This window comes from Coloeus monedula (genome assembly GCF_965178545.1).
Source record: "Coloeus monedula genome assembly, chromosome: 1".
In the NCBI taxonomy this organism is placed as follows: domain Eukaryota; kingdom Metazoa; phylum Chordata; class Aves; order Passeriformes; family Corvidae; genus Coloeus; species Coloeus monedula.
In genome coordinates, this window is record NC_138781.1 from 38909612 (window position 1) to 38932872 (window position 23261).

Below are 23261 nucleotides of genomic sequence, written 5' to 3' on the forward strand. Positions count from 1 at the left end.
AGGTTTGTGTTGGGGTAGATCTCTTCTAGTATTTCCCAGAAGATGTGGGGGGTGGTTTTGTATAATTTTGTTGGGGTTTTTTTCTTCCAGACACTAGCAGAACATCAGTGGCTAAATCTGGTAATTGTTCCTCCTTACCCTTCTACAGGAAACACTGATCTCAGCCTCTTGAAGCATCAAAAAGCCCCGTGTCCCTGTTTAAGGTCAAGGTAAAAGAACTGTTGCCATTTCAAACATATCACCTTTCCAAATTGAATGCTTTATTGCAGCTAATACTTTTTGTGACTACAGGCTATAGATCTGCAGGGGGATTATATACTGGTAAGCTTGTTGATTTGTCCCTCAACATAGCTATACCCAGGCATACTAAAAGCCCCTGCTAGAGAGGTATCCATCTATCCCTTCCTCCTCCATAGCCCTGGATGCAAAATAACTGCTCTCATAAAGCGCTTTTTGACACTTTTACCACCAGCAGCTTTTTCAAGCCAAGTCTATGAGAAGGAAGGATACCTCTTAGCTATAAGCTTGATGATTTTATTGCTGAATGATATTATTGCTTTAAGTGAAACTGCAAGAAGCAAATAGCACAAAAAGGACTTAGACTGTGACCTGGTAGCAGGAGACAATGCTAAGCTAGTCTAGTTGTCACAGTTATTTCCTTTGCTCTTCCTTCCAGGCAAGGGAAATGTTGATTTGTTCTGGGACTGAGACAGTTTGCTAGCTAAGAAGGTGAAGGGTTCAAGCAGTGTTTTCCGATCTGTCACAGTCACTTCCCACAGTCTCACTTTCTCAGCCCTTGCCCATTGCTGTGCTGCTTCTGTTTCCACTTGCCTTTGGTCCAGGAGGTCAGTTTTGTTTCCCAAGACAATAAGTGTAACCTACAAACCAAACAAGAGGGTGAGTTTTATACCAAAACCATCCACCACTCACAATCCTTTTAAACAGCAGGCAAGTAGCAACACAGTTCAGACTTGTTCTGTAACTTAGCACTGGCACAAGGTAAGTTGCATGTAGTTTGGAAGATCAGGGTCCGGGGTATGAATTAGCCTCATCTAGTTATGGGTTGGAAGCTTGTTTTCATCATAGGATATGCAGGACTTCCCCTTCTCGCCTCCCCACTCCCACCCCCCGATGATTGCTTGAAGGGAAACAATACCCAAGGGATCCAAAGTTAAACAGCCCTATTCTCCACTTACTTGGCAATTGAGCTGCCCTAGACAAATGATAAGAGCATGACATCCGAGTAGGTCAGAGCAGTGGATGCTTGAGAGATGACAAAATGCACAGCAGCAGAGAGCCTGGACCCCATAGTGGTGGATTTTGCCCTGTTTGTTTCTTTCCCAAGCCCCATCCTGCAACATAAATAAAGCCAACCGTGCCAGCAGCCCGGGCAGGCTGGGCTGTGGGGCCCCTCTCCCAGCCCAGCCCCACCGGCTTCCCAGCCCCAGGCAGCAAGAGCCACCCGAAGGACTGAAGGGGACTGTCTGCTGAAAGGGGCAGATAAGCACCAGGAGCGTCCTCTGGGGAGCAGTTTCAAGAGCAGCTGGTTAGCTAAGGAGAGCAGCACGGCGGTATCAACTCAGATCTGAAGTTGTAAGGATCCATCAAGTGACTTGTATATTACCCAGACAGCCCAGGGTGGCTGAACTCAGTAAGTACATGAAGCCTTCCCAGTACTTCAGCTCTTAGAAGTGCCAAAGGCAGTGCTGGCTATGTGAAGCTACTGCTCCTCCTTATTTTAAGTTCACTGTTTTCTAAAAATATTTTACCAGCATCAGCTCTTAGGGGAAACCATGCCTACATTTTTAGTTCAAGGTCCTTAGTCAAACTCTGTTTTCATCTCTACACTAGTGGTTTGACAAAGATCAAGTGATAAAGTCCTCTCTTGCTGATTTGTGGGGTTTGCTGTGGCCACACCTGCTTGCTCTTTCCTGTTCGTCAGGCTCACTCCAGGATGCCTTCTACTTCTTTCCAGCTAGAGATGTTTGTCCTGTTCCTGTGAGGTCTGAGGTTTCCTTTCTTTTCTACAGCAGTCCAGGGTGTTTGGAAAAATGCTGTTTAGGGTTTTTTTTTTTCCTCTCTGTGAGGGCTTTGAAAGAAGCTGTAATCTTCATGTGTATTTAATGCATGCTCCAGCTGAATTTTAGCTGTGGCAAAGCTCTGTCAGTATAAGAGAACAAAACCTCTATTTAGTGTAAAATTTGGCCAGGCTTTAAGGTGCGTGCTGGAGAGCCCCCACAGCCAGCAGAGGCAAGGAACCAGCCATCAGTGCTTTCTGTCATCTGCCACACAACAGGGGACTGTGCCACTCAACAAGTTGAAGTTCTGCCAGCTCAGAAGCACCCTGTGTGGAGACACATCCCAAATTCAGTAAAGAATTCATTCTAGTAGAGCCCAGGCTTTAAGTCATAGAATCATTAATCTGCTGATTAACAGTTACCTTAAGGTAGGACTCCCAGTCTCACCTCGTATACCTCAAAGCCTATTTTTCACGGAAATCACAGGAATGAAAACTATTTTATCCATCTTATTGTGGCCACCACTTTAACTATGCTAGCCTCAGTCGAAATCACAATTTTAAGCTCTCCAAAAGGATGAGCAAACTGGCTGTTTTCTAAAGCACCTTCATGCAATGAGAGAGGAGAGTTCTGCCGGGTAACACAGAAGAGCGGGACACAGATCCTGCTGGGGCTGTGACTCCCTCTCTGCATTACATCATGCTGTATAGTAACAAATCAGGGCCCTTGCAAAACACAGCGCCTGGGAAAAATTCCCTGTGTGTCCACCTTTCCTTGCCCTGCAGGGCAGTTATGCTTGACTCCTGTATCCCTGATATACGTGACAGTCTGCAGCTCACACCAGCCCTACCACCTAACATACCTCTCCTGTGACTGCACATTCATCTGCCGTCACACTCGAGCCTGCCTTCCTCCACCCTTGTGCTGTCAGTACAAAACAAGTTACATTTTTGCAAAGTCTCTCCCTACCATTATCCAATTAATTCTTCATGCTTTTTTTTTTTCTTTTAAACAGCATAAAACAGGCATTTGGAAAGCTGTAGGCTGAAGACATTTAACAGGGAAAACTACTCGAGAATATAAAGATACTGTAGGAAAAGCCATAATGCTAATGCCACATGCAAGTTATATTTGTTTAGCTAAGCTGGAACACTGTCAGCTGAAAACACTAGCTGCTTTCTAAGGGAAAATAGAGCCGTCATTTCACACAATTGAATTGATTCAATATGGTTGTTAAAATACATTAAAGCTGCTTTGCCAATTGACTAATGTCTGGGAGACCCATTGTCAATTACACTAGTTTGTAAGCCATCAAGTACATGAATACAAAACAAGCAAAGATAATGCCCTTCGTTATATTATTCTATGCACTTGACTTCCCCTGTACAATATCTAAAAAAACATATGAGCTGCACTGCTGTAGACCATATGTTTTATTAGTCATAAGTGTCCTGGCTGGTGCATTCAGCTGACTGAATTTTAGCTGTAGTAGAGGAAATAAGGACAAGGAAAAAAAAAGCATTCTTTTGCATGACCTGTGTGGCATGTGAATTAGGCTTCCCTGGCATGAGAAGGCCTCCTTTTTGCTGGGTTGCCCAAGGCTCTGGGTGCATCCATTTTCCTTTGTACACAACGTTTACAGAAACAAAAGCTGGGCTTTGTGACCTTAACTTCCTATCGCTGACAGAGCATTTAGCCAACCATGTATTTACCTCCTTTTTGTCTCTGAAGACATCGATCTCCTTTTTGAGCAGTTCGACTCTTTGGAAGGCTTCGAGGCTGGTCACGGCATATACCAGAACGAAGCCGTCAGCCACAGAGAAATAGTGCTTGGGCAACTCCACGCCCTCCTGCAGACCCCTGGTGTCATAAAGCCGCAGCTGTTCCTTCACGCCTCGGTCTGTCTCCACCGATGCCAAATACACATCTTCCATTGTGGCACCCTCTTCTAAGCCTGTTTGAAAACAAGCAGGAACGTTCCACTGCTGTAAGAGCAGCCCCACTGTAGGAATTCTTTGCAGTGCAGCAGAATTGTGCCCCACAGTAGCTTTCAGTGAGTGTTTTCTAGAGTGATTCGACCAGGCCTTGACCTTGCCTGGCATGTCCATAGAGGGCTATATTCATAGATGACTGCACTAGCTCTTTCCAATAGTAACGCTGTAAATACACTAACATGTAAGCACATGATTATGCCTGTAAAATTAATCTATACAACATGTACATTCAGAATAGGATAAGATATATGCTCTCCTCCCAAGTTTCCCAAACTCCAACCACCCAGTTGTACCAGTTCTGTGCCAAACATGCTGCAAAACGAGCCTGCCCAAACATACCCTTTTGGAACAACAGCCAGGTAACACCAGACAGTCAAGTACTAACATCTTAAGCCTACTTCTTTGCCTCATAATGAGCTGGATCATACTGCAGAAGCAGGAGCCAAAGGAACAATTCTGTAAACGAATGTGTATTGGTGGTACAACTAGCCAATAAGTGAAAATAAGCCAGAAAGGGAAGGGGATGTTTGCAGGCAAACAAAGTTGCATACTCTATTTACTCAAATACACAGTGAGCTTTTTCAATCCCCTAGGGATCTAAAATGACTCAGATTTGCTAATAGGAGCAAGTTCATTTACTGCAAGGCAAGAGCATGCATAAGGTAACAAGCTTTCATATATGTATCACCTGTTCCACCTTATCTGCATACTGGCCCTCCTTCCCTGGGCTTCTCCCCAAGGTAAATGTGAGGTAATTCAAGGCAGCTTGCTTTGAACTGATTAAAATTATGTTTTCTAAGCCAAACCTGAGAACACATAAATCACGTTAGCTTTGTGTTCCTCCTGGATGCAGGTGCATAAGGTTACAGGTCGAAACAATCTATGTATAGTGTAGCTGGGCCACTTCTGGAGCTAGTTTTAAGTATTCATATAAACCTTCTGCAACTCACGTTTTTGCCTCCACTGCACTCCTATATACAATTGTTTGCTGTTGCAGGACTACAGTAATCAGTCCTGCTTTATTCTCTTTGTCTGCCAAAAAGGGACCATTTTAGTGCATTGTTTAAGAAAACACGAGGGATTATCTAGCCTATGAAAATAAGGATTTTGCTATATTCAATGACACTATTCAAAACACTTCACACTGACAAACAAGCTAAAGCATTTCACCCACGCTGATGGTTTCATATGATGTATGCAGCATTCCTGTGCAGGGAAGTGGCACAAGCTGTTCTTTCTGCCCCTCTCTGTGCAGTCTTCATAGATCAAACTCTTACTAGGTTTCCAATGATTTAACTTATCTTGCCTCCAAATATAGCCACAGTAATGTGTGGGAGCAAAACTAAGAACAGAAGGACAAAGCAAAGGTTAATAAAAAGAGGAAGCACAAATGCATTCTGTGTGATTGTAGAATGTGTTAAAGGGGCATTTTTAAAGACGGAGGTAGTAACAGAGCCCTTTCTGGATACAGCACTGTTGTTTAAACACAGCACTATATTCTTGCTCTGCCTCGTTGCATTGTACAAACAGGTCAAGGAAATATCTAGCATCAGTAAGTACAGCTTTGGCAAGAAGGAAGGAACTGTAAGTACCTAAGTTTTCTTTTTAAAAAGCAACACATATTATTATACAGTTTTTCATCCTCTAAATGCTACGCTATAATTCAACAGCCTCTAATATATCCACATTATCCTGAGACAATCTCTTCCTAATGGCATTAAAAGCAGCAGTGAAAAGTATGTCTTTTAACATCCTATTTAAAAATGAAGAGGAAAATTTAAGACCTGGGACTTAACTCAGCAGAATAGAGCAACAAATTTTGATGTCAAATAGGAGGGGCACTTAGGAGAGAGTTGAAATTTGTCCACCAGTATCAGATTCCAGAGGTGAAATTTCACCTGCGTGCACTGGGGGAGGGAGTATATGCAAGTAGTTTCCTAAGTAAACACAGATAATTTTTAAAAATACCTGTTTCACCTTATTCTAGGCCCTACTCCTAAAGCCCCGACCATGTACCAGCCACATCTTGCCAACAATGATGTTTGTACTTCTTGTTAGTACCATGCCATTCAAACACTTCATAGGTCTCCATTCAAACATGGGTCAGGCAAGTTGCTGTAAGAGTAGCAACACTAGTCAGTGTCCTAGAAAGGTGCTGGCACCATCCCATCCTCCCTGCCACAAAGATCCTGATTCTTCTTTCCTACACTGGCACCCCCAGGCATCCTTCCACCTTCTCTACCTGGGTGGGCAAGGGCAGCTTGTGCTGGGAAGTCACTTACCTGCAGACTGCTGCCAGCTTGAGTAGCTTTTCCGTGGAGCAGAGCACTACAGTGGGCCAGCTTTCAGGTTCAGAAGTTACAGGGGTGAAGGGGAACTAACAGGATTGTGCACAATATCATGCTTCCTTTGAAAACTAAAGTGTAAAAAAGTTGGAGAGGGAAAGGTGGAATAGACAGAAGTGATGCCACTCTCTAGCACCTACTTAGCTGGTGCAAATCTTAGGAGAGGCAGGAAGGTCTTCGTTTGTTACCGACTGCTGCCACAGAGGAACTGCAATGGGAAGCCTCAGTCATGAATTGGGTTTTGTTCCAACCCCTTGTGGCTTCCCAATGAAGTGAAGAAAAGGCTCAATATACTAATGAATACTGCATACTCAGGCTAGGCAGAGCAGATAGATTGCAAATACCCGAGTAAATCAAAATTTCAAGAGGGATGGAATTTCAAAAGTTCCCAGTTGGATCTTGAGCATTAATGCAGTACAAATTTTATGTCTTCTTGAGTACTTCTGATAATCTCCTGTGTTATCTCTTTTTGTCTTTTTCCAGAGGAATTTAGCAAAGAGCTCCTAAAGCCTGCTATTCCTTATGTTTGTGAAGTGCAGAATAACAGGCTTTGCTTACTTATATCTCAAATGACAGTGTATCAGAGGATCCCTGACTTGGGAAAGAGCTGGACAGACCTCAAAAGGAGCTGATCTGTTTAGATTTAGCTGCTAGGGAAGTACTGGTCCCACCAACAAATAGCCAAGTTGTGACCCTCAGTTACAAATATTCAGTTCCATTTACATCTGTTTCTAAAATGCAAGGCTGACTGCACCTCTATCACGAGGTAGTTTTAATTTAAAAAGCGAAGATGTAAAAGGTGTCTCTGCCCATGGCAAGGGGGTTGGAAGGAGATGATCTTTAAGGTCCCTTCCAACACAAACCATTCTATGATTCTGTGAATGCATAATTAGGTTAATTACACACGTCCAAAGTGTGTAAGCCAAAATCCCAAATCCCTCCAGCTGGACCAAGTGAGGCAAATTCTCTCATTATGGCTTCTGCCACACTAATATATGGTGTTTTCATTCCTAGCTAGTAAGAGGATCTGAAGTAGCTGCTTATGAATAACCTGACCATACTAGCTATTTACACAGCCAGGAGGCAGAGGTAAGTTTTCTGCAACTGAGAGTTCTCATCTCTTCCTGTTGATCTGATAAGCTTTAGCATAGGCTGAGAGGCCAGAAATATTTTAAAGGCAGAAGGAAGACTCCTGTCTGCACCATCACTGAACAGGAACACTGTTTAACAAAATACCCATCCTCTTTACAGATGTCCTGTGCCAAAGCTAAGCCAGTAAGTCTCCTGCTAGCCTGGTCAAGAGAGGTCGGGCCAAGCAGTGCCAGGTACCACAGGTATGTAGTGGGACAGTCTTCTGCTGCCAGTCAAGGACCCTTTTCATGACTGAGGAGATAAGACTGGCTCCTCTTTCTTCAGGACAGCAAGAGAAGGTGAGGATTTGGACAAACACAACACTTGAGTCACAAAAAGAGAGATCATCCCAGGTACGAGGCAATCACAGAATCATAGAACAGTTAAGGCTGAAAAAGACTTCTAAGATCATCAAGCCAAACTGTTAAACCAGCATTGCCAAGCCCACCACTCAACCATGTCCCCAGGTGCCATATCTACATGGTTTTTGAACACTTCCAGGAATGATGATTCCACCACTTCCCTGGGCAGCCTGCTCCAATGGCTGAACACCCTTTCAGCGAAGAAATTTTTCCTAATATCGAACCTAAACTGCCTCTGGCATAACTTGAGGCCATTTCCTCTTGTCCTGTTGCTTGTTACTTGGGAGAAGAGACCAACCCCCACCTGGCTATGCTCTCCTGTCAGGTATCTGCAGAGAGCAATAAGGTCCCCCTTTGGAGCCTCCTTTCCTCTGGGCTGAACACTCCCAGCTCCCTCAGCTGCTCCTCATCAGAGCAGTGCACCAGGCCCTTCCCTTCACCTGCTTAATTTTCCTTCTCTGGACACACTCCAGCCCCTCAGTGTCTTTCTTGTAGAGAGGAGCCCAAAACTGAACACAGGATTCAAGGTGCTGCCTCACCAGTGCTGAGCACAGGGGGACAATCACTGCCTTGGTCCTGCTGGTCTCACCATTCCTGATACAGGCCAGGATGCCATTGGCCTTCTTGGCCACCTGGGCACACTGCTGTACTTGTATATGTACTACAGAAATATGTGCAACTTAACAACTATTAGTCCTGACCTCTGGCAATATAGTCCCTACAAAGCTAAATCTGCATCCATTTCAAACATTTCCTTTTGGTTTTTTTTCCTAATTCCTTGTATTAGTTTAGCAAGAGTATCTGCCATGCAATAGCTACATTATTTTCCATGGCTCTGAGAGTGTCTCTCGTCTATTTATCCTCTCTTTTCCCATCTTGGGACACAAGGCAAACTCTGTTGCAGTTTAAAGCCTAGCACAAAATCCAATACCAGACACTGTTGCTCACATGCTACAGGGACACATACTCCTTTTTTGGGGTATTCCTCCTTCCTGAATACTTCTTCCTCTTTGACCTCAAGCAATCTTAGTGCCTTTGCAAGAGTGCTAGCTGCTGACCATGTAAGTAACACTGGCACTTAGGGACTTAATCTATGACAAGCCAGGGAGACCTGAAGGTGCATGTTTTCCTAGGAAAAGAAACACAGTGCAACTGGCTTTACAGCACCATCACCAAACACACAGCCAGGAGCATGGGCTCAAAGCCAAGGGCTTTACATAACAGTGTAAAACTCCAAGGACTCTAATCACTTCCCTGACACCAGCTGTGCCACCACTCCTTTTTACAGGAAAGTCAACAGGAGGCACGTGAGCACTGACAGACTCATGGCTGATTTACGGCCAGGAGGAGACCCCCCATGACAGTACCTCAGTATGGTAGCAGGTCTCGTGCTCTGAGCCTCCAACCACGTTCTAGCATGCCTCTTGTCACTGAGAGGAGGATGTGCCTGCCATCGGAATGGAAAGACTCCCTGTGTTGGCTCGGCTGTCCTCCCCATGGCTCCCGGGCCCTTGGAGCGGCTGCAGAGCTACTCCTGACGTCAGTCAGGAAGCACAGGTTTTGAAACAGCTTGTGTCCGTGTTGCCATGCCCGGTGAGCTGCCTCGATGGTTGGCTCTGAACAGATAGGCTTTCAGCAAACACACTAGTCCTTTCTTGCCTCCAGCCAAAAAGGCCAGCAGCCAAGATGTACATGTCAGCTTTCTGGAGCTCGTAAGCTTTAGGAAATGAGGATCAAGGTCCTGTAATCATATTTTAGGTGTGGAAGGGCCACCCCTGCAATGGTAGCACTGTTGTGCAGTTTATAGCAGCTCAGCTAAGGAGCAGTCAAAGACTCACCATTCCCCAAACTCAGTCCTTGCATAGCGAGATCCTCACAATGGCATCCTGCCTCTGCAATTCGGGAGTTAAATCAATACAGAGTGGAACAGTAGCTGAAGGTCTTCTGGGAACCATTTCCAGCAGCCCATACTCCAGGCACCCTCTGCCACAACTGCCTACGTGCTGAGGAAGAGGCAGGGAGGATGGTGACCACTCAGCAGGACTGCAAAAAGCACCAGCTTATCGGTACATCCCCCCAAATGTGCCTGATGGCCTATGTAGGGGATATCAAAATTGCTGGGCCATGGGCACTCATCTCTTGGGGCTGCAGCAGCTCCCTAATGACACTCTCAATTATTAATCTTGACTCTGCTATTTGCCCTCTTTCTCTGAATGTCTTAGGAATAAGATTTGACCAAAATCACAGAAAACAGGAAACTACCTCTTCCTTCTCCCCTTGCACTCTCCATCCGGTATCAGCTGCTCCCTCCCTTACCAGTAACTCAAAAAAATAAGAGCAGAGCTGCAGGCCAGGAAAACTGATCTTTTTAAGGGTGGGGGCTCGGGGAGGGGGTCCACATTGCTCAATGGCCAAGCTGGAGCAGAGCATTTGGGAGTGACAGAGGGACACCCACGGCTAAACCCCAGGCACGAGGCCTCCCTCCGGTTATGTCAGCCAGTGTCCATGACGCTGTATAATCATGTACATGGCTGGCTCCATAAATAGCTCCTCTGATCAGCAACACCCAAATATCCTTCCTGCCTGGCTTGCTAATAGGAGGCAGGAATTAATGCAAGGCAATACGATTTAAGTAACGTGGCCTTGCTCATGCTGCTGGGGTGTCTCTGACAGTCAGCCAGCCTGGCACAGAGGAGAGGCAGGTTGGTAGCAGAGGGAAAAACCTTCAGCCTGCAGGTTTTGCAACCTTCACGTTGAAAGCTACGCGGGGCTACGTGCCTAGCTCTCGGTAGGATGCTGGAAACAGATGTTGCTGCAACATTAGAGGAAATCCTCCTTTTAAACACGGGTATTAGCACACAGTTCTGTATCACGCTTTGCCAGCAAATTCCTCCCATCCACACATTTTAAAGGTGCAGTGCTGCAAAGCACCATCCTAGAAGTCCTCATGTTTATCCAACAACTTATCCACACGTCTAATTTACCGGCTCAAGAAAAAAATGCAAAGTGACTAAACATCAGTCAAAGCCCTGGTGCCACCCCTTGTTTCTAGGTGAGGCAGGAATAATTTGTCAGCCTGATGATCATTGCACTTTGTTTCAAAGCCAAATGTGGAAACAGAGGGAAACATGCCGGCTTTGCCTTTGTTCCCTTTCTTTTGTGCACAGCAAATATCAGGCATCCTCTGTTCCTCTGTCAAGTCTGTTTTCCACAGGAGGATTTCTTAGAAAGCCGAGACGCTTGGCCTTCGAAGTTCAGCACAGAATGTGGAACCTAAAGCTGAGCTGTTTTTCTTTCCAGAGCTTTGATTAAATGTTAGCCAAAACCAAGCAAAATAAAGCTTTAAGAAGATGAAACAAAAGTCTAAACAGAGTCTACACTCATCATGTGACAGCTATTTATTTTTCAGGCATCTACGGCATATTTCATGGAATGAGATATTTCTTTTGTAAATAGGCAGGAGGCACATCACCTACTTTCAGTGTTTGTTTCTTTTTAAACATTCTTGTGTTTTATTACTGGAAACATCACAGAACAGGTTCTTCTCCAAGGCTTTTTTAAAAATCCTTAAGTAAGGGACTATGAATTTTAAGAACAGCCAAGAGATGCCACAAAACCACATTAATTTCCTCCTTCACCTCAGCGCAGTTCACAGTCCTCGATTATTGGTGTTTGGGGGCCCACACAGAACAAGATGCTAGAAAAGGAAGCAACCTCCCCCCAAAAGTAAAAATGTCTCACCAACAGTATGCTTTCCATAGAGAAGCTGCTCCAAAATCGCAGTCTTTCCCACTGAGGCCATTCCACAGACCACCACCTTGTAGCCCTTCCCCATCTTTGCCGAGGGCCGGTTCCGCAGCGGAGCCCTGTGCAGACACGGGAGGCTGTTAGCCTGGCATGGCGCAGGGATGGGCACCCGGCGGGAGCGAAGCCCACGGAAGGCGCAAGGCAAAGCGCAAAGCAGCGGGGGCACAGCTCCCTCCCAGCGCTCGCCAGCGACTGATATTTTTAGGACTAGAGTTTCCTCCCACACCATTTTTTCAGGTTTTAGGCTGCTGCCAGTGGTGCTGATGCTTGGCTGCAGCCTCGACACTTGTCCTGTCAGGCTCTGGGAGACTGGGAGCGCTGGAGCATGCACACCCTGGGGCAGGGGCTGTGTTTGTTGGCGTGTGTGCACGGCGTTATCGGGCTTCCTGGGCTTGCAGTGGGCTTGATGGAATCTCATGGTACCAGGATGGCTTCTGGAAATGCGAGAAAGTGGTGGTTCCTTCCTTTTTATTTCACTCACAGAAAGTTTCTAGCTTTTACAGACTAGGAACTACAAAACAGGAGCATTAAAGGCAGAAGCAGAGGAAAGCAAATGCAGAAGCAGGTTTTTTCAGTCTGCTTTAAATCAGTTTGGATGGGTGGGGGTTGGTTCTAGCAGGAGGCATCCAGCAGCCAGGGGCGCTTGCCTCTGCCAGTGAGCCATGGCAGGGCTGCAGGCCCTGACTCAGTTGGCTCTTTGGAGCCATTTCCCATAGAGAGAGCTGAAGAATACCTTTTCTGGACCAGGAGGGGTTGGCACTGTCCTGCTTCAATTCCAGTTTAACCAGGTAATGCTTCACAAGCCAGGGTGCTCTGAAAAGCATACACTGAAAAACAGAAAGGTCATCCCGCAGCCGCAGTTAGGGAGGCAGAAAGGACTTGCAGGCTGGGAAAGCCTAACTCACAGGATCATAGAATGGCTTGGGTTGGAATGTAGTTTAAAGATCCTCTCCTTCCAGCCCCCTGCCATGGGTAGGGATGCCACCAATGAGACCAGGTTGCTCAACACCCCGTCCAACCTGTGCCATGCCATATACAGGAGGGATGGGAGCAGGGACAGGAGCAGATCAGTGCATAAAGCCTGCAGAACCAGGGACTCCATGGTGCCCTCTCCCTATCCTCCACTGAAAAGGTTTTAGGATTGTTTTTAGGGTTTTGTTTTTGCCCTTAGGGTTTATTATTTAGAATACAATTGAATCATCAGGTTGGAAGAGACCTTTAAGATCATCCAGTCCAAACATCAACCCAGAACTACCACTGCAACCACTAAACCACATCATCCAGCACCAGATCCAGACGCCTTTTAAGCCCCTCCAGGGATGGTGACCCCACAATCTGCCTGGGCAACCTATTCCAATGCCTGACTGTCGTAACTGAAAATTTTTCTGCTAATACCTAATCTGAGTTTCCCCTGGCTCGGCTGAAGGCCATCTCCTCTGGTCCTCTCACTGCAGTCACAGTAGAAGAGACTGACCCCCACCTCACTACAGCCTCCTTTCAGAGAGTTGTAGAGAGGGATGAGGTTCCCTCTGAGCCTCCTTCAGGCTAAACAAACCCAGCTCCCTCTGCCGTTCTTCATAATCTTACGATTTTAAAAATTATTATTATTTTAGAGCTTTTTTTAAAGGCTTCTTTTCAGGGTTTTAAGCAAAGTCCCCACCCCAATCCCTAACCTGGGGCTCTTACGGGGGTTGGGGGGAGGGGGTGTCTCAGGGGATGCCGCATCGCGCCAAGCCCCTGCCCCAGGTCCAGCCCTCGGGCGGGCCGCGCCCCAATGCCCTGGCCCCAGAGCGCGCCCCCGGCCCCAGAGCGCGCCCCCGAGGCCGCCCCCCCCGCCGCGAGCGCGCACCTGGACAGAGCGTCCCGCCCGGCCCCATTGACCCGCGCGGGCCCCGCCCCCGGCTCCTATTGGCGGGCGCGGGGGGGCCGGGCCGCGCCGGGCCGAGCGGGGAGGGACGCGCGGCTCGCGGCCCCGCCGGACTACATTACCCGTGAGGCACCGCTGCCGCCGCCAGAAGTGCGGGTGGCCCCGAGGGGTTGTGGGTAGCAGGGTTCTTCCTTTCCGGTGCTGGGCGCCATCAGGTGAGGGCCAGTCCGCGCGCGGCCTTTCCCTCAATCCGTGCCCATCCCGGGATCCGAGCGTCCATCCGCCCGTCACGCCGCCGCGCCCGCCCGGCTCCGGGTGGGATGGGGCTGCTCCTGCGGCGCGGCGCCTCTCTGAGGCCGGTGGAGGAGGGCCCGCGGGCTGCGCCTCGGTGGGCCGGGGCGGGGAGGGGAACGGGCCACCCAGGGTGGCCCTGGCGCGGCAGAGCGGGCGCAGGTCGGTGATAGACGGCGCGCCCTGGTTTGCGGTTTGTTCGTGGGGGTTTTGTGCCATTATGCAGTGAAAAGATGGGGTGGCTGGGAGTAGGAATGGATGAACCATAGCTGGGCACGTTCAAACAAGAGGGGTATCCAAAGTCACACACGAACTGTTTTCGGCGTGTTTTTAAATGTAAATAAAGTGAGCTGCGTGTATCTGATGGTGAGTTGGGTGGGGGCTTGATGGGGTTCAGGTACACGTGCTGATTGCTGCACATGTGTAAGGCCTCAGAGGTTTTCAGGAAGACAGCAGTAAGCATGATTAAAAAATTAAGTAATATTTGATTTTTTTAAATGCCTTCAGCTTTCAAGACAATTTCAGCTCAGAAGAGGGACTTTGTAATAGTCGTTATTTTCTTAAGGGCAAAATTTGATCTGTAGGAACTTTGTGTTGAGTCCTTGCTCTGCTGAAGTCAATACAAACTGACCCCGATGGTGTTCAGCAGAAACAATGTAAAAAACCTTTAAAAAACCCACCGGGTCTCTGTGGAGCAAAACACAAATGTCAGCAGCAGTAGGACACTAAGTTATGACACTTCTTGTTTAGTATTGCATGATCAGTACATCCCATTCTACTTAAAGCCCAGTTTCAGCAGATGCGGAGGAAGGCCTTGTCTCTCCTGAGATGTGGGAGACACCAGGTGAATAGCTCTAAGGAAGCAAAAGTCCCAGTCTAGTTCATTTCTTAAGCAACAGTTAAATTTCCACTTACTAATGAAACTGTTCAGCTTTCACTTAGAAGTAAAACCTTACTAAAGTAAGAGTTAACAGTAAAGGCCACACTCCTTGCAGACCCGTGGTTCTTTATAGATTGATATTTACAACTTGTTTCAGGTATTAATCGTTGGGTTTGGTAGTATCAGACATAACACATCTGAAAATTTCTCAGTTGAGGAGTTTAACACTTCAGAACATGCAAAAAGGAAGAAAATTGCTGGGAATGGTGACTGCAGCATGTTGTGCTGAAGGCTGCCCGGTGTGATCCATGTTCTCGGGTGTCAGTGGTACAAAGACGCTTCGGAGGTCCCTGTCTTTCAGTGCTGTTCCATGTGTGGTTTTGTGCAGTGCCACCCTTGGAAGATGTTCAAACTGGGAATTGCTTTTGGTGCATTGTTTTCACTGAGCTCTCTGTCCAGCAGGTAGACAGCCATGGGTGCCTACAAGTACATCCAGGAGCTATGGAGGAAGAAGCAGTCGGACGTGATGCGGTTCCTGCTGCGCGTGCGCTGCTGGCAGTACCGCCAGCTGTCGGCCTTGCACCGGGCCCCGCGCCCTACACGACCCGATAAAGCCCGCAGGCTGGGATACAAGGCCAAGCAAGGTAATGGCACGGAGAGGTGAAGTCCGTGTGCCTCACGATGGAGTGACGTTGGCTTCCTTCAGTGACAGCAGAAAAACAAAATCTGGAACTGAAGTATCCCCCAATAAATGAAAGTGTCCTGCGTGAAATGAAAAGAATATCATAAATGTTTTCAGTCGGTAGCAGTGCCCACAGCCTTAAACTTAAACCTAAACTTTTAAAAGCCTTAAAACCTTAACTTCACTTAATTTTGCATCTGTGCCTTCTGTGGCTGTTCTGGCAGGTGAAGATCAAGTGGGCTTTGGCCTCAGTTTTTGTTCTCGTGCAAAGTTAGTTCCACAGAATTGAGCAGTGTTTTTAGTATCCTAGGGTTGGGGGGTGTCCTTTCTCTGCCCAAGTTTTGTCATGTGTTACTTTGACTTTTTTCAGGGTGACTGAATTGTGACCTAGCACCTGAAAAGAGCTGCAAGGGATCTGGATGGAGACTTGCACAAGAGCATGTAGTGACAGGACAAGGGGGAATGGCTTCAAACTGAAAGAGTAGGTTTAGATTAGATATTAGGAAGATACTCTTTACTGTGAGGGTGGTGAGGCACTGGAACAGGTTGCCTAGAGAAGTTGAATACCCCATCCTTGGCAGTGTCCAAGTGCAGGCTGGATGGAGCTCTGAGCAGACTGGTCTGGTGGAAGGTGTCCCTGTCCATGGCAGGGGGGTTGGAATTGAGAGGTCTTTAAGGCTCCTTCCAGCACAAGCCGTACTATGATTGTTACAGGTGCATGTACTTGGGCAAGGTGATGGAGTTCGTACTGTCATTGGAAAACAGTTACTTGTCAGGGAAAAAAATGGGAGAAGTGGTCATCCATGAGTAACTTGAGGAAATCCAGTTAAAAACCCAGTATGTTTATTCACATGAAAATAAAAAGCTAAGACTTGGCATTTCTGTCACTGTTCATCTAGTTTCCTCATTTCTCAGTGACCAGATTTCAGCAGGGTTTGTGGATGGCTTGTGCTTCAGTGCTTTGTGAGTGCTGCCATCTGAATTGTGGGGTTTGGGTAGTGGTTTTGGTGGGGTTTTTTTTATAATAGTATTACAATATAGCTGTAGCTGATTTTAATCTGTTTGGGACTAAAACAGACTAACCAGGTGCCATAAGCTCTGGTTTGGAACCAAGAAATAGTTGTGACAGGATATCACTCTCCTTACTCAGTTGTAATGAAAATGACAAAAATATCTTGTACTATCCACCCTGAATTGTAAATTTTGGTAAAAATTGGTATAATGACTTTGTGTTGCAGCATTTCGTGTAAATTTTTGGGTACAGGGATGAAAATTGCTACTAGAATTGTTCTTGCTCCTAAGGCACTGTTTGTTTTAGGTTACGTTATCTACCGTGTCCGTGTTCGCCGTGGTGGTCGCAAACGCCCAGTCCCGAAAGGTGCAACCTATGGTAAACCTGTACATCACGGTGTTAACCAGCTCAAGTTTGCCCGGAGTCTTCAGTCTGTAGCAGAGGTGAATATTTTGGTTATTGCTCACAAATTTGGGTTGGGAAGTTTTAGTCTGTAAAAGCTGAAAATACTCAGAGACAAAAAATATAAACCAAACCAGCTGCTTTGTTAGTAAGTTGGGTAAAAGATTTTGAATAATGGTGGCAGGAAGGCACCAGAATGTCTTTAAAAGCTTTATTGAGACAATAAAAAACAATTCAGACTTTAAAAATGGGGTCTGTGGGAACCACTTGGCTGGTTTAGTGATGTTCATAGTGTATACTTCTAAAGTATGCCACAATATTTGTTATGAAAAACACGTAACTAGTCCAAGCCACAGTGAAATAAAGAGCTAGGCATCAGACATAAGAATTTGTGTGTGCTAAGGTGTCTTAACTTGTCAGTAAATCCCACTCTTGTGTTCCCTGCCACGTGGTGTGGATCACCAGCTGTAGCTGATGGTCCTTTCACAAAGTACACGTGATTTCCTGACTTAAAGCCTGTAGCGCCTGTTTGTGTAGTAGTAGTGTTGCACAGCATACTTAGCTGTATTGCAGGAGCTGAAGGCAGCATGCCAGAGACCACCTGCTTCTTTATAAAAAGCTTTGGTATCTCACAAGTACACAGGTTGGAGGTTAATTTATTTTTAGGTGAGATATTGTTACTGAAGTACTCAAAATGTAGGCTTTGATTCGATGAGATCTTGTAAACTTTACTGCTGTCACAGCAGTAGTCTGGAAGAGATACAGTTCTCACCTTTACAAAAAGAACTTTTTCAGTGGGTTAGTTAATACCAGTCTGCATTCTCAAATGAGATATTGTGGAAGAAGGGAGAGTGTCGCTGCCTGTCCGTCTTGAAACAGAAGACTTTTCTGTTCTCAGGATTTAAAAAATACTTCTGAGTGACTTCTGAAAGTTGAATATGGTGGGATTTTTTTTTTCCCCCCAATGAAAAAATGTAAATGGGATATGCTTATTTAAAAGAAACAAAGGTGATGAGTTTGAATTAAAAATGCAATTCTGTTTTCGGTGCTCATGGCATTCTCTTCATATATGTTACTCCCAGATACCCGATGGCTAATCACATGCTCACTTATGACAATTATGGATGAAGTTATTTGCCCTCAGTTTTAGCTTGAAATTTTCTGAATCTGACAACAGTCTTTCCTGAAGAGCTGTATTTTTCAGATTATAGAAACGTAGAGCTTCAGTTGGAGCTCCCTTCCTCGAATAGAAACTGGTCGAGGGTGGCTCAACATACAGGTGTTGGTCTCACACTAGAAGAAAATGAGGACTTGAAAAAATGTTACTCCATGTGCAGGAAATAATTAAGTGCTGTTTAGGGAAGCCTGTAGCAATAGGTTAGGATTACATTGGGGAAGAAGATGAATGGGGTCCATTGGTTCATGTTTCCCCATGATGAAGTCCTACAACTGAACACATGTAGGGTGTTTTAAGTATGGAGCATTCTTGATGGGAGAGGCAGATGGCATAATAGCTATAATTGCTATTTTCTGCTTTGTTTTGTTTTCTAAACTAAGATTGCATCTTTCTAACCACAAGTGAGGATAGGAATAGCGAGGACTAATATGCCAGCAGTAGTACAAAGATTTGTTACATCAGCTATTCCTTTACTCCTACCAGTACAGGCTTACTCTCTGCAGAAATGCCTTTCTCCCCTGTAGCTTTGGATGCACAAATTGATCAGTCTTTCATAACTTCCCACAAAAGATTGTTCCGTGAGCTCAAGTGCAGCTCGTGCTCTTCATCTTCACGTTGAAGTTATTTTTAACATTGTGTATTTACTGACTGGGTGCTTCTGTGTACAGAGAGTTCTTTCTTTTGTCAACCAAGCACCTTCCTGCTCATGGTCTTTAAAACCTGTTTCATGCAGGAATCCGAACGGCCTTTTTTTTTTTGTAACACAGCATTCTTTTCAGCTATTACTTTTCTTGTACCTTTGCAACTGGAAGGGGAGGATTTTTTGTAGGACAAGAGGTTCTCTTGGGGAAAATTGAAATTTTATATGTGAGTTAGTCATCTTTCTGCATGAAGAGTGTGCTGCATCCGTGGTTTTACAGCCTTTTGCATTCATTTTTTCCTCTAGGAACGTGCTGGCCGTCACTGTGGTGCTCTGAGAGTCTTGAACTCGTATTGGGTGGGTGAAGATTCCACTTACAAGTTTTTTGAAGTGATCCTGATTGATCCCTTCCATAAGACCATCAGGCGGAACCCTGACACCCAATGGATCACCAAGCCCGTCCACAAGCACAGAGAGATGCGTGGGCTCACGTCAGCTGGGCGCAAGAGCCGTGGGCTTGGCAAGGGCCACAAATTCCACCACACCATCGGTGGCTCACGCCGTGCGGCCTGGAGAAGGCGCAACACCCTGCAGCTGCACCGCTACCGCTAATTCTTGTAAACGTGGCCATCTAATAAAGCTCATGCAGGTTGTTAAATTTAACAGTGCTTCTGCTGCTTCTTGAGTTATGTGGATAAGTGTAGAATTCTCCAGGAGTTCAGATGTTTCCATATTTAGACAGGCTTTTGGAAATGTAATTTGATACTTGTGAAGATCGTGGGCCCTGAGTATAGAGGTCTGTGGTGGGTTTCACTTTCAACATGGAAGGGTGTGTGCTGTGTGTATTGAAAGCCCAAGGGCTGGTCCGTGATCTTTTTTCTCTTGGTGTGCATATATCTAGTCACTGTCTGTAGGTTGGGGTCTCTGCGTCCTGTGCTTAGACTGAAGGCCAGCTTTGATCTTGTGCAATGAGATGTAAACTGAAAGTGCTCATTTATTTTTTATAGGTGATTAAATACTAATGGCAATTTTATTTTTCAAGTTCTGGGTTTTTTACATCTTCAGTGTCAAACCAGCTCTCGGGCCTCTCAGCTACATTGTCTGAATCAACTAAGCACAGAATGGAAAGGTAAAGCTTGCTCTGGTCATTGAAGTGCACGGTATTAAAAATGTGGACACATCACAAAGAATGATAAGGTTTTAGGCTGAATAGTAAAATACTGACTGTAGAGTAGGTATTATTTCATTTGTCAAGATTGAGGGGGGACAGTTTCTTAAACCTTCCTTTTGCTACCAGAACAGAAAACATGTCTCTCTGTTAAAGAGCTGCATTCTGATTTCTCTGCATGGTTAGGTGGTAGAAATAACCACATTTGGATAACAGTTATAGATGAATGTATTTTTGACTACTTTTTGTGAAATTACAGTGTGACCTTTCAGCATGAAGTCAGCTTTCACATAAAAGCCAAGAGATGAAATGCAGTTCCTGGTAAATTAGGGGGATGGCTGTCCTAGCTTCCACAGATCGTGTACTATGTCTGTTGGGTAGTGATAGGAAAAGGCATTGATAGAAGGCCCAAAAAGTAGCTGTGTCTTCCAGCAGCTTGGGATGTGGATTGATTTTTTTCTTTTTTTTTCTCCTGAGACTTAAAACATGCCAAGATTTTTCCCTTCAACTGAGAAATTCACTTAATACTCCTCTTTAGTTAAAGTTCGTACAGGAGGGTGGTAGTCTGAAGAAGAGATGTTTTGGCAGTGTGTTCTTAAAGCCAGGAAGAACAGCTCAAGGTGGCAATTCTTTAATGATGTGTTTTGTTTGGTTCAAACAAGAAAAAGGCAAAGTAATCTTCTGTTAAAAATTGTTAAAGCTGTCTGCTTTAAAGAAGGGAGATATTTTTAGCCTCTCCTTTGAAGTATCTCTGGTGTTCTTGAAAGCAGCTCCTGTGATGGTGTAGAACAGGAAGTTTCTCAGAGCAAATTTGATGAGTGAAGTCTCTCCCGAGCACGGATGAGGTTATTGCAGAGAGGGGGCTGATCTGTCTGGTTTGTAGATTTAAGGGTTTAAGGTAGTGCCAGTATGGCCAGTGTGTCCATTCCTCTGGAATTTCTTCTGTCTGTTTGAGCAACATGGTCTAGAAAAAGGCGTCCCTGCCCGTGGCAGGAGATTTGGAACTGGCTTTAAGGTCCCTTCAACCCGAATCTATGATTTTTTTTTTTGGTTGGTTGGGGTTTTTTTTAAGGCAACAACTTCAAGACTGGTGATACTGTACTAGGGGTTGTTAAGCTGTTTGGACCCTTGCCACTGATGGGGGAAGGTGACAGTAGGTGATGGGGCAGTCAGCACTAATGCTGTATCCTTTGCCAGCCTTCAAATCATGCAGCACGTGGCAGGTGTCTTCAGTGACCTGCCTGAGGCTGGCCCTTGGTCCTGTAACTCTTTGAGCTTTAAAATAAGGGGGAAAGCACTGTCCCCTCCAAAGTTTATTGAAAACTGCTGATGACAGTGTACCATGGTGTCTGTCAGACCAGTGAAGGAATTTGAAACAGATGGTAGTGCCTTCAAAGGATGCTCTGGATATGTACAGCTCATTCCAAGTCTTTGAGAAATCAGATTTCCTTAGTGTTATTCCACACTGGAAGTGTCTTACGCTCTTAAAAATGATTTTGAGTTTGAAGGGACATTGCCGTGCAAAATTTATGTGAAGTGGTAAGACAAATTATCTTTTATTAAAATCTTTATTTAAAAAAGGCAAAACATTGAGGAAAAACTGCTTTTGTTTGGGGTTGTTGGCTTGAGAAGTCAGGGTTAGAGAGAGGTTATGTGATCTCTGCCTTTCCTGCTTGATTCTTGAACCTGTTTTGCAAGTTCAAGAGATAGCTAGTAGCCTGTGTTCCTTAAGATTGTGGTAGAAACCAGTCATCTGAGACTGTCCTAGTGAGAGGCTGTAACTTGAGTTCAACACTCCCCAGACACCAAGGGTCTGCCTGAAACAGGGACACTAAGCTGTAGCTGAAGGAGGGCAGGGGGAGGGAAGAGGAAGCTTCAGGAATTTCACTAGGCAAATCTATTAAGACTAATCTATTAAGACATAGAGGAATCCAGTAATCTGTTTCCAAGCCTTCTACTTGGCTCTGTGTGCAGGACTGATCATTTCTCAGTCTGAGCAGGCACGTTTTGGATGTAATTAAAAGAGCTGTCTGGTTTCTAAGCAAGACAAAATGAATACCACAGTTACACTGCAGAGAAATGGGGCTGTACAGTACCAGCCTGGTTCAGCCCGGTTTTAGGTGCTGTTGAAAATAGTTGACTGTTAGCTTTTATTAGGCTGGATTTCACTTTTGTGTCAGCTGCCTAGATTAGCTAATCACTCAGCTTTTGGTACAAGGTGAGGGCCTGGCAAGGGCGCTATTTCTGTCCTGAAGGGTGGGATGTGTAAAAACAGATTGTGTGATTTAGGATGTTCTTTAAATAAACAAGTAGTACTCCCTTCCACATACTTAATAGAAGTGCTCATTACTTGGCAACACTAGCTAGGTTGAAAAGTAGGGACTCACTAATCAACAGTGAGTGTAATTGTTTCCTTGCTTTGTCTCCAAAGCATTGGGAATCTCTGCGAGGCAGCTGTGTGCTGCTGGGAGAGGGACACTGGCGTGATGCCTGCGGAAGGCACAGATGCTGGTGGAGGAGGCAGTTGGCTCCTTCCTTGCAGCAGAAGGTCATGGAATTTCACTGGTGATTTTTGTGGGCGCCTTAAAATGAAGTAATTAGTGATGGAGGAGAGTTATAGCTTGACTTTCTCACTTATCTCTGTCCTTGTAATGCAGCAGTTGTTCACTAGCCTTGACCCAGTAGAGAAAAGTGACTGCCTGTGAAGAGTTCTGTGCAGCTAATGAATTAAAAAGCGAGGCTCTAAAAATAGAGCCTGATTCCTACTCTATTATCTACTCACTCTCCAAGCTGGGAAAAAACACCATATTTTTGTACATCTCTTTTCCAGCAGACACAAGTCTAGTTCGGAGAGTATCAAGCCAAAATAGTCAGAGTGATGGAAACACTGCTGCAGCCACAAAAATACCCAATTTGGGTTTGAATTGGATGCTCTTTTCTGGGGCTTTGAGCAAGCACCAACTTTTTGATCCAATCCTTTTAAAGTAATTGTTTGAAATGTAAAGCTGTATGAAAGGATGGAGCGCCTGTAGGTCGTTCTCTTCATGTGTCAGGGTTCTGAATCAGCTTCAATTTAATAATTACACACAGAGTGTTTAGGTTGCAGAGTCTCGCTCCCTACAGTTAGGAAGTGTCTGAGCTACGCTGCTTACACAACCTTTAATTCAGTGGCTATCCTGCTCTTACCTAATGGGCCAGAAGAGGCCTCTGGCAAAGCCAGGACTGCAACCCAGTTCTTTTGGACCCCTTGTCACTGCCTGAAATTTAGGAGAGCATGCTTTTCTTTGGTATCAAATGATGTTCAGTGATGTAATTAAAGGCTCTTATTGTAATGAAGATGACATTCAATCTCATTAAATACTGTCATCCATCCATCATTCAGGGGAATAGAGAGCAGGGGTATCCTGGGGATCAGGGAGCAGATGAGTGATTAAATTAAGCCTGGCTCTGATAAGACCAATGCTGGCTGACCCTGCTCTCTCAGA

General features: G+C 45.5%; 2 protein-coding genes across 3 annotated transcripts; one reads left to right on the plus strand and one right to left on the minus strand.

Annotated features, from left to right (window-relative positions):
* Positions 1-552: 552 nt before the first annotated feature.
* On the minus strand, positions 553-12420 carry NKIRAS1 (NFKB inhibitor interacting Ras like 1). The gene is made up of 4 exons (XM_082301553.1): positions 12391-12420; positions 11592-11716; positions 3731-3972; positions 553-878 (listed from the first exon to the last, which is right to left on the minus strand). The coding sequence occupies exons 2-4, from the start codon at positions 11683-11685 to the stop codon at positions 639-641; spliced, it is 576 nt and encodes a 191-aa protein (XP_082157679.1). The 5' UTR covers positions 11686-11716; positions 12391-12420; the 3' UTR covers positions 553-638.
* Positions 12421-13680: 1260 nt separating this feature from the next.
* RPL15 (ribosomal protein L15) lies at positions 13681-19271 on the plus strand. 2 transcript variants are annotated; one of them, XM_082293200.1, is made up of 4 exons: positions 13681-13739; positions 15158-15339; positions 16696-16832; positions 18915-19271. In XM_082293200.1, exons 2-4 carry the CDS (start codon positions 15168-15170, stop codon positions 19218-19220), a joined length of 615 nt encoding a protein of 204 aa, XP_082149326.1. In that variant the 5' UTR covers positions 13681-13739; positions 15158-15167; the 3' UTR covers positions 19221-19271. The 2 variants fall into 2 exon arrangements, with proteins under 2 accessions (XP_082149326.1, XP_082149325.1); XM_082293199.1 differs by having other exon boundaries at positions 13687-13739; positions 15155-15339.
* The last annotated feature ends 3990 nt before the right edge of the window (positions 19272-23261 follow it).

Coding starts and splice junctions, on each gene's coding strand:
- RPL15 (XM_082293200.1), top strand. CDS start 15,168: ATGGGTGCCTACAAGTACATCCAGGAGCTATGGAGGAAGAAGCAGTCG. Junction 15,340..16,695: donor GGGATACAAGGCCAAGCAAG/GTAATGGCACGG, acceptor TGTTTGTTTTAG/GTTACGTTATCTACCGTGTC. Junction 16,833..18,914: donor GTCTTCAGTCTGTAGCAGAG/GTGAATATTTTG, acceptor TTTTTCCTCTAG/GAACGTGCTGGCCGTCACTG.
- NKIRAS1 (XM_082301553.1), bottom strand. CDS start 11,685: ATGGGGAAGGGCTACAAGGTGGTGGTCTGTGGAATGGCCTCAGTGGGA. Junction 3,973..11,591: donor CTATGGAAAGCATACTGTTG/GTGAGACATTTT, acceptor GTTTTCAAACAG/GCTTAGAAGAGGGTGCCACA. Junction 879..3,730: donor TCTTCAGAGACAAAAAGGAG/GTAAATACATGG, acceptor TTTGGTTTGTAG/GTTACACTTATTGTCTTGGG.